This window comes from Micropterus dolomieu, linkage group LG01 (genome assembly GCF_021292245.1).
Source record: "Micropterus dolomieu isolate WLL.071019.BEF.003 ecotype Adirondacks linkage group LG01, ASM2129224v1, whole genome shotgun sequence".
Classification (NCBI taxonomy): Eukaryota; Metazoa; Chordata; class Actinopteri; order Centrarchiformes; family Centrarchidae; genus Micropterus; species Micropterus dolomieu.
Window position 1 is genome coordinate 52,051,274 of NC_060150.1, and position 11,258 is coordinate 52,062,531.

Below are 11,258 nucleotides of genomic sequence, written 5' to 3' on the forward strand. Positions count from 1 at the left end.
AAAATAAAATAAAAAAATAATCGCGATCGCAAAGCCTCATTCACTTCCATTCGGGCACCGAAAGTGAAAGTCAGTAGGGGAAGGGCAAACTCTGTTTAAGTGGCTGCACTGCTGCAGCGCTGCCTGCACGTCAGTCGATTCTGTTCCCTACCGGAATTCCTGTTTCCTTCCTTTATGCAATCATACTACAACAAATCATGCGTAGTTTTGCCCAGTTACCATACGTGATACGTACCAACAAAAGTGAATACGAGCTAGAAGCGCAACTGAATGTACGGGAAGCCAAAAGGTTAAAAAAGGATTGTATTTTTTTCCAAAATCTAAGCGTTTTTTTATTTAATATTTTATTAGAAGCGAGTTTTCCCCATCTGTCAATTCAATCTAGATTATTTATTTTCAAATAAAAAAAAAAAAGGAAAAAAAAATAAAAATAATAATGATTAAAAAAAACAATAAACAATAATATAAGGAACTCTTTTTTCATGACTCGAGTCATGTTTTTCTGTTTTGTTATTAATAGTAGTTTAGGTTATTGAGTGCTGTATTTAAGTGTTTTTACTTTTTGTATATTTTTTAATAAAAAAATGTTTTTTTCTCAGTCCTTCATATAGCCCATGTTTTTTTGTGTGTTTTTTTTTGGGGGGGGGGGGGGGTTGCCTTTTTTCAGGTCAGAGCAACTGCCCTTCAAAATTCCTGTGCACGTCCCTGTCAAAGATGTTTTTGCAGTTTACATTTGGTGTCAGCTGGGAATTCACTTTTATTGGTATTTTATCACATTTATTTGAGAACTTTTGAGTTCTAAGCACGACCAGTAAACTATCTTTCTACACGTGGTGAAGAGATGTTTATAAAACTTGAATGAAGTACAGGGTTTTATGTTTTAATTTGAGGTTTGAGACGGCAGGGGAAACGAGGGAGAGGTGTTTGTTGTGTACGTAGAGGAGCTGGCCAGAAAGCAGACAGATTTGGGCCTAATCAGGGCCACTTTTGGCACTTACGGCTCAGTTACGACACTGGCAAGTGTTATGTGGGCTAAATTTTTCCCAAATGCCATGAGCTGGGCCCAACGTGTGTTATGGCAAGTCTTGTTTGGGCCAGACACGGGCCAGGTGTTACTAGCCGAGATAGACTTGGGTTACGGCAAGTGTGGGCTGGACTGCTAGCTAAATGCTAGCATTTATTTCCTAACGTTACTCTGACACAACAAACTCCACTCTCCAAAACTGACTCAAGTTTCCACCATCATCTATCTGCAAGAACTCGCCTCTCATAAGATTTCAGAGTGAGAACTGTCCTTGAGGGAGACTTCAGTTTCGTGTTAAAAACAAAGAGAGGCTGAATCCCAATCTCCACCCCTAAAATCTAAGCCCTGAACCCTCACAGACTTAGCTGACATCACGTGGTAAGTGCTTGAGTTAGGGAGGCTCTAAGGGTCCGAAATAGTATAAAGGGACAGCACCGCACTTTGCAACAGATGAAGTTAGGTGAACTTGACTACGGCTAAACAATTGTGGGGTGGGACTTTTTATTTAAAATATTACTTGTCCTCTTGTCCTTTAATGCTGTGACGCAAAGAACCCAATGAACTACGACCAATATTGTTTACTTTTTTCTGCCTTTTTACTTTACAGACATTCCTGTAACGACTGTGCTGCAGAACACAGTGGCCGTGCTGCCCTGTCCTCATAAGAAGGGAAATGTGGAATGGAGCCGCTATATAGGTGGTGAAAGGGTGATTCTTGTCACAATCGAAAATGGCGAAGAGAAAAAAACTAACAAATGCTATGGTTCCCAGGCAGATAATTCGCTGTTGATAACAAACGTTCAGTCTACTGACTCTGCAATGTATATGTGCAATAAAAGTCAAATATATCTGAAAGTGACAACAGATCCCAACATGGTGGGTCCCAATGCTGGAAATGCACCAGTCACACCAAGAAACGATGGACTGGGTTTTGGGTCTGTACCAGGCCTGAGGGGAGAAGCTGCAGCAGAGGAAGCAGACACAGAGACGCAGCGATCCTCAGACCTTTGGAAAGTACCTGTTGGTGTCCTCGTGGGTGCTGCATCAGTGCTTTTAGTCTTCTTCACCCTGAGATTCTGCTCGAAAAAGAAAGCAGGGACAAACTCCAACATGGTCGAAACTGTGACTGAGGTGATTTATGAGGAGATCAAAGATGGCGAGGAGCAGCCAAGGACGGAGTCTGATGTTGAAAGTCCTTACTACTGGGCAAGCATCACTGAAACACCAAGCAGCTTGTCACCACCAAATTATAATCAGTACAGCACCGTTAACAAGCTAAAGACTGGAGGACGCAGCTATGAGGAGTGTGTGTACTACTTTGCTCAAAATCCACCACAGACAGGAAACATTTAGTTCTCAGCATTGGCGCTGACTGTCTGTTTAGAAACTGTTCACACTTAACAGGCTGAATCCCAGAGTTGCACAAATTGTTTAAAAAATATATATATGTATAAAACTTGGACCTGGGTAATACATTTTTTCATGTTAAGTCAAAATGATGAGATATACTCATTTATTATTTTCTCTCTCAATTAGGATTTTTTTTTCATAATCTGTACTTTTTATTTGATCTCACAATTTCACATTTTAACTCGTAATTATGATTATTATTTTTTTTTTTTTTACCTCAATTATCTAATTATTATTTGATTATGGGCCTTTTCACAAATTGTTTCATTCTGACAACTTAAAATGTCTTTGCTTACTTCACTGTAGTCTTGAGGCCGGTAGTTAAGAATAAAAAAATTGAGGGAATGTGATGAAGACACAGTTCGGGCTAGGCCAGTTGAAAACCCAAAACATATTTTCGCTATTATAAAAACTTTGTTAAAATAGACAACACAGGGTGCAAAAAACTGACTGGAGTCATTCAAAGATCGGTGCAAAAAGGGTTTTTATTCTTTTACAAGACAAAAACCTGAGTTACATTTTGGCAGGCTAAAGATGTACTAACACCATCTTTTATTATCCTCAGTCTCCTCCCAGTGATCTCCACCTCTCACTTAGCTGACTGCACCCTGCTTCCATCTAGTGGCTTTTTTGTTGCACTAATTTTGCCAAAAGTTTAACACATCTTTTGTGTTTCTTATGTTAATATTTACTGCATTCACTATAAAGCTTCACTGCAACACTGTTGTATATATATTTTTGGATGATCTTGTCTCAATATTCACCATTAGAACTTGTAGTTAAAAGCATAATTTCACAGCAATAAAACTTTTAAAGAGTAGAATTCTCCACTTGCACAACGCAGTGTGACGTAAATTTTTATTTTACAAACTGCACATCAACTGGCTTCCGGTCAGCGCTACAGTACCGTTAGTTTCACCGCCGATCTCGTTATATCTTCTGATACATTAATGTTTTGGCCACTTTTCATAGTTCATGGTCATTCATTCATAGTTAGCTTTGTACATATTGTATTTACTGTCAGTTTTTGTATATAGTGAGCCCAGGAGAAAGCAGAGACAGTAAGTCCATTGTTATGATCCTGCTGACATGTGATGGGTGGATGCCAGATCAACTTCTGTGGATCCCAAAGGCCAGGAACACGAGGAAGAGGAACTACTCATCCAGCAGATGTAGAGCATGTCTCTGAAAGGCATTGTACAAAAGAGGTTTATTATGTCTAGCAATTGTTTCACAGAATATCAATTACATCATACTTCTATCAACATGAAATAAGCCTACTTAATGCAAACTGTGCCATCTTATAAAGCTTCATAATGTTGCTGTATTTTCACTACATATGTTCATTTAAAATGTAGCCTTGGCCTACATTTACTGGTTAAAACCATTACATGTGGTGTAGTAATGCTACAGCAAAAACATACAGCACAGTGCAACTTTGCAAACCAGTCAACAACCAGAGTAAACTTTCAGAGTAAAAGTACATGGAATAATAATTTCCTCATTTCTCTGCTGGGCTCTCCTTGCTCGAGTGACCCGGATCATTTTGCCAGTGGATGGTGGATGGATTTTATTGTCCTTAGAGCACCAAAGAAAAGGATCCACTCAGAGTGTGGACACATGGATCCAGACAGACGTTTGTTCTGTTCAATATCTTTGTTGTGTTTTAATATAAACCAATAAACGTACTGTATTAAAAAGAGTGTGAGGATATTTCTCAGGGTATCAGCGGCTAAACTGCTGCACAGCAGAGATAGTATGTCTGTCAGGTCTGCACAAAATTTATTTTTCTCTCTTTTCCCTCTAACCAAAAACTAACCACTAAATGAATTTAATGCAGCTGCAATTGCAGAACATGCAAAGGTGCTTAGTGGGAAATATAACATATGTACACTATGGTTTAAAAGTTTAGGGTCACTTGGAAATGTCCTTGTGTTTAAAATAAAGAAAAATTTTTAAAACAATATCAAATTGATCATAAATAGTGTACAGTGTAGACATTGTTAATGTTGTAAATGACTTTTGTTGCTGAAAACAGCGGATTTGTAATATCTACATATTTACAGTCTGTGTTCTGGGAGCATTTGTGTAAAATCGGTTCATCTCAGTCCTATTTGCCTTTCCACACATGTACATAGCTCCTAGCTCCAGTATGAGTTCTCACTAACAGCCAGTAACAAGTGTTATTTCCACCCAAAACCTCATTAGTCATAACTTCCTCTTAGATAATAAGAAGAGTGTGTTTTAGTCCTCTGTCACTGAACAAGATTCACAGGCTGCAGAGATGTGGCTCTACCTCTGCTTTCTCCTCGTTGGATTCTTCTGTCACAGCTTTGCTGGTAAGAAAATCTCATTTGTCAGCTTTTTATCAACGCCACGTTTACAAATCAATACTCTGTTCAAAAACAAAGGGGGGTCACAGGTGTAACAGTCTGAGCCTGTTGCTGGCAGAAAGAAGCACTTTTTGTGGACGTCATTTTGGCAAAGGAATACGGTGCAGCTGGTTAAGCTGCCGGCTGAAGCATCTACCGCACGGATTCAGAACTTTTTGTACCTTGGGGAGCCAGGGTATTGTTGTAACACTTATAGCTTCAGCGAATAACTTCCTGAATTTTTTTATCTTGAGTACCCACATTTGTTTACTACAAATGGCAAAGACATCGTGAGTTGATGTCAAATACATGGTGTTCCTTTGTTGCAACTTAACCCCATAAACGGGGTGGGCTAGAACACATGCATGATGCAAAAACAGACGCGACACCTCATGATATGCATCAAAACATAGTTATTAAAACAAAAGAATGTCTCTCTCTGTAACAGACAGACTCTGATTGACTCGTGTGTGTGTAAGTTTGTCTGCCAGACAACAAACTTAACAGTATACTAAAAAACACTACTACAATTTACCTAATCAAAGAACATCTTTGTACATCTTTATCTTTAACAAAAAAACAATGTGTGTGTGTGTGTGTGTTTAATCATCCAAAATCATCAGTCACAGTGCTGACAAAGGAATGCTGGTAACCCTGGACAGCAAAACAAAATATAGCCTTAATCAACAAATTTACTTAAACTCAAAATAAGTTTTTCTCAATGTATTTTTTATGTGCCCGTTTTCATCCTTGACAACCACAATGTGGGATCAGGGTGGAAGTAGGTAAATACTGAAATGATCACATGACTCCTGTCTTATCCCTAATTGGTGGAATTGGTGGCGTTAAAACTCTCCCCATGTTGTAACCATACCTGGTCTCTCTACTACTAGTCACTCTACTACATAATATAACATATAACAATAATGTTTTACTTAATGCTGCTTTTTTTACATTGTTTACATTTTACAGTTGCATAAAGTCTTAAAATAGTTCTTCATCTTTATTGCCCATTAGGTTATTAGAGGCTTCGTCGAAGGTTTCTGGTGCAGATAGTAAAGATTCACATGGTGACTCTCTCCTCTGGGATCAAACTGGAGTTTGTTTTCATCCACTGACAAAACATTATTAAATTTGTTTAAGTTTATTTCAGTTAAGTAAATAAAACTTGTTTGTCTATGTCAAATCAAATAGAAAAGATTAAAAGTCATTACGACTTTTTTTCCCTCAAAAATGCCATTTTATCTCATACCAGCAGCTTGTAGAAGCAGCAGCCGGCAGCTCTTTCAAACTTCGCCACACTTTTTTTTCCCGGCTTTATTGCCTCCAACATAAATACAGTCACTGGAAGATGAAGACGGGTTTTTGGATTAAAGAGCAGCAGACCACGATCCACCCGGCCCAAACAACCGGACCAGGCACCAAGGCGGGTGCAGTGATCACTCAGAGGAGAGGAAAGAGAGCCTGGGGCCGTTTTACAGAAACTTCCTAACCTGCAGCCCCCCTCCAGTGTATTTCGACATTTCTATGAAATTTCATATTTTTCTGAGTCATTTCCTTACAATGTTGATTACCCACATAGTTCGCCAAATATTTTTGGACAAATAGCTTTATTTTGTGCTCAAAGTTGCAAACGTTGCTTAGTTGCTACAACGGGGTGGTGAGGTATGACTATAATAATTCTATAAGTCATACGTCATTCTCCAAGCTGGCGCAGGCGCACTGTCATGCCTTGTTAAAAAACTGTCACGCCTCTTTGTCAGAGCATCAAATAACCCTAACCCCAGATAAACATCGTTGTGAGCTAGCTAACCAGTTTATCATGTAATTTACTTAGAACTTACAGTCGGTATGTCTCTCTGTCTGATTGTTAGTTGTTTTCTAGTTTAGTTAGCTAAGTTAACTAAGTAGTAGTTAGCCAGGTGTAGTTAGCTAGCATAGTTATTGCAGAAAGTTAGCTAACAGAGGGTCTTCATTTTATTTTTTAGTTTCCTCCTCTTTGCTTTGGCAACGTGTTGTATATATGATGTTGTATATATGATGCTTTGGCAATGTTATTACATTCATGCCAATAAAGCTAATTTGAATTGGATTCAATTGTTATGCAGTTGTGCAGTGCGTGACAGGACCATCAACTGTATGATTGGTAACAGCTGATACGCGCACATTAGTTTCTATCATGGGTAAGTAATGGCTACTCCTGCCAGACAGTAAAGTGTACTAAACTTTACAGTGTAGTGATGTTAACACAGCATATCCTTAGCGAACACTCCAGCCGGTCAGTTTCTGGTTGTCATGCTAATGTATTACGTTCGACTATTAACCACACCCCCATTCTCTGTTTGAGAAAGAACGTTAACCAAAAACGGCAGTTAAAGAGGTCATATTATGCTCATTTTCAAGTTCAAAATCTTAATTAGGGGTTGTCCCAGAACAGGTTTACATGGTTTAATTTTCAAAAAAACACCATTTTTTTCCTCATACTGCACATTGCTGCAGCTCCTCTGTACAGCCTGTCTGTTGTACGCTCCGCTCTTGAGCTACAGAGTGATGCATCTTACTTGTACCATATCTTTGTTGGGAGTTGCACATGCGCAGTTCCTAGGAAAGGACTACTAGCCAATCAGAAGCAGAGAAGGGCGGGTCGTAAGAAACAAGGTAGTGTGATCCAAAACAAACCCTCTTCAGCCGGTAACCATGGCTTCGGTTCTGCTGTACATGTTTGAACCCGAGTCAGATCCAGAAACAACGGCAGAACAACCAGAACCAGCTTCACAACCTAGACTGGAGCAAGACGTTTCTGAGTGGTAAGTTATTAATCTGTAACACATTTATATTTCATACGTAATGTTTTAACCGAGCTCTGCCTCTACCTGACAGTATCAGCTTAATGTTTACTGACTGCCTGGAGGTTGTCTAATGTTTTTTTAATTTCATATTTAGGTGAAGTTGTGAAAACTGCTCGACAATGCCCACCGACGTTGAAAACGTCTGTTGCCAAGAAATACGAAAGATAGTTATTATAATCAGTTACAACGTTGTGTAGCAAACAGTAGCACACACCTAAGGTTATAGGCAATGTTGTTACATTGCCGTGTTTATTTCAAATATAATTCGCAACCAATAAAGCATACTTACAGGATGAGGTTGTGAATGTCCAGGCCCAAACAGAGTCGGAGTTGCATCGTCTTTTAGGACTAAACGTTGCACAAATCCGGAGTTGAACTGTTGCTGGTTCAGGAAGCAGTCCTCGGTGTAATGGTTAGAGCACAAGATGAGGTACTGGTTGTACTTCTGAGGAATCGTGTTAAAAATGAATTTCAACCACTGATTCTTCACAAAGTCATCCTTTGGAAGGCGATGCATAGATGTTTGCCGCTCACAACGAAAAATACAGCGTCTCGACATGGCGATTCCACTTACTAAAGTCAAAGGGCCTCCGCTCAGACTAGCTTGGTTTGAGGGCGTTCCTGACCCCGCTAGCTGCTTGGCAAGCTTTATTTCACAGTGACGTCACAAGTAAAGGAAGTGAAGGGTTGGACTACAAACGAGCTGTTTTCAAGCGGTTCAGAGCAGAGTTTTCTGTGGGAGATGGGAACTCCCTTTGGGCTTTTTCACTTTGCAAACCTGTTACATGCACAAAAAAGGTATATAACTCAATAAAAGAGAGGGGAAAAGCCAAAAAGCATAATACCACCTCTTTAAAACTGGCTGGGGGTGGGGGGGCTTTAAGTCACAGGATGCATCGTAGAGTTGCACAAAGTCTTAAAATAGTTCTTTGTCTTTATTGCCCATTAGGTTAGTAGTTAGAGGCTTCATCGAATTGAATCACCTCTGGTGAAGATACTTGAGATCTTCATGGTGACTCTCCTTGTTTTCATCCACTGACTGTTGTTTTTATTTTTTATTAAACATGTTTATGGAAGCTCATTTCTGTTCATTAAGCCTGGATAACACATTTATTTTAGTTTTTTATCAAAATTAGGAGCTAAAAGTAATTGTGACTTTTTATCTTGTAATTGTCCACTGTTGTCTGTGTTCTGGGGGCAAATTTTATGTGAAATCGGTTCAACTCAGTTTCCCAAACTCACCCAGCCTCTCCACACATGTACAGTACATGGCTCCTGGTGCCAGACAAACAAAGGTACCGATATTAATCAATGACCGCTGGTAAAAAGTGTGGAGGGACTCAGTGTTTTGTGGTGATGCATCGGCCCCTGCAAGTTTTATGTTTCTTACTTTTGTTGTGCAGCTTAAGAATCAAGCTTAAACTGTGTTGACCTGGTGACAAGTTCAGAGTTGCCTGCAACGGACGCGCCGCACTGCTTACAATATAAACACAGCAGAGCATTCCCCTCGTTCTACCTCCTGCCTGCATCTTTTTTAAATCTACATCTGTCCACTGCAGAGGCCCTATCCACAACCTGGAGGAGTAAAGTATAAATGTGTGTAGTAGTATAATATTAAAACAATAAATGAAAAGTGCAATGTTCATTTATAATATACTATTAGTATAATATTAATATATTGTTACTATATTGATTATAATTTCATATATTAGTATACTATATAGCTTACCACTACCATAATATTATTCCAGTTACTGCTGTTTCATTTTTGTTGGTAGTTTTTAGTCATTAAATGCTTGTGCAAGAAAAATATTCTACGTGGTGGTTGAGTTAGTCTGTAACTTAATGCTAAGTGGTAATTCATCAATAATCACCATTTATGCAGAACGAGTTCAACATTTAGAAGTTTGTGTAGCACATTTGTAGCATTCTCAATGTCTCTCCCCATCCAAGCTGTGATTGATTAGTTGATGAACAATGACACATTGACTCAGTGAAAAGTTTAAGTTTAAGAGATTACGGTAGGTTGCAGTATTAACACTGTGCTCGCACTTAAGGGGCATTTTGCGAGGGAAATGGTGGCGCTGTAGAGCTGCTTATGATCACCGTACACTCGCACAAAGGTAACCACGTGGAATTTTAACTTGCACCCTTTGAAAAAAATAGTCTGGAGCCCTGCAGTTCTTACTAACAGCCAGTAACACAAGTTTCATTTCTACCCACAACCTCATTACTCATAACTTCCTGATAAAAGAAAGTATTTTAGTCCTCTGTCACTTAAGGTTCACAGGCTGCAGAGATGTGGCTCTACCTCTGCTTTCTCCTCGCAGGATGCTTCTGCCACAGCTTTGCTGGTAAGAAAATCTCATTTGTTAGCTTTTTATCAACGTCACGTTTATAAATCTTGGGTTTTTTAAATACATTTTGGTACCAATACTCGCTCATTCCAAAGATCCTACACACTAAAAATATTAAATGAATTGCCTCAACATTCCCCCATTGGGTTCAATAAAGTCTCAAGTATTAAGTTATAACATTAGTGGTCCATTTGGGTTATTCTCATAAACACAGTAAATATGAATCTACTAAAAGGCACCGCACTGCTGTACTGAGAGATGAAATTTATGGACCTCAACTTTTTACAATAACTAGCCTACATTCAAAATTATATGACAAAAAGTTATTTAGACTTTTTATTACATAACATTTTAACAAATTTTATGGTACTTGTAATTTTTCCAAACATCAAGTTCCATCCACTGTTATTGTACAAAATGACTCGCCAACCTCTTTCACAATGTGCTGACCAGGGTTCGAGTTACGTGAGACTTCAACTCCCTATGGAGGTCTGAGCTCCCATGGAAGCAGTAAAAATCATGCATCTGTGGGAGTCTCTAATTCATTTATCAGCAACCATTATTTAGAATCACAAATTATGTATTTGTCATTGTAATTAGTACTACTATTATTTACATTAAACAAGATAAACAGACTTAAATGAACATGTTTTCCTAATGGACTACGCTGCGCATCGCATTACTGACAGGATGGCTGCACTTCTCCACCATCAGCCACTATCATGCGCACAGTATTACTCTGTATTGACTGCAGCTTATTTGTTTAGTATTACAGTGCCTTGCGAAAGTATTCGGCCCCCTTGAACTTTTCGACCTTTTGCCACATTTCAGGCTTCAAACATAAAGATATAAAACTGTAATTTTTTGTGAAGAATAAACAACAAGTGGGACACAATCATGAAGTGGAACGAAATTTATTGGATATTTCAAACCTTTTTAACAAATAAAAAACTGAAAAATTGGGCGTGCAAAATTATTCGGCCCCTTTACTTTCAGTGCAGCAAACTCTCTCCAGAAGTTCAGTGAGGATCTCTGAATGATCCAATGTTGACCTAAATGACTAATGATGATAAATAGAATCCACCTGTGTGAAATCAAGTCTCCGTATAAATGCACCTGCTCTGTGATAGTCTCAGAGGTCCGTTTAAAGCGCAGAGAGCATCATGAAGAACAAGGAACACACCAGGCAGGTCCGAGATACTGTTGTGGAGAAGTTTAAAGCCGGATTTGGATACAAAAAGATTTC

General features: G+C 38.9%; 1 protein-coding gene across 1 annotated transcript in view; it reads left to right on the forward strand.

Moving 5' to 3' along the window:
- LOC123969339 overlaps positions 1–2,486 on the forward strand; it is a 3,783-nt gene extending 1,297 nt beyond the window's left edge. Inside the window, exon 2 of the mRNA XM_046046635.1 lies at positions 1,632–2,486. Coding sequence (XP_045902591.1) covers positions 1,632–2,377 — 746 coding nt within the window. The 3' untranslated portion in view covers positions 2,378–2,486. The remainder of the gene's footprint in view (positions 1–1,631) is intronic.
- Positions 2,487–11,258: the final 8,772 nt, after the last annotated feature.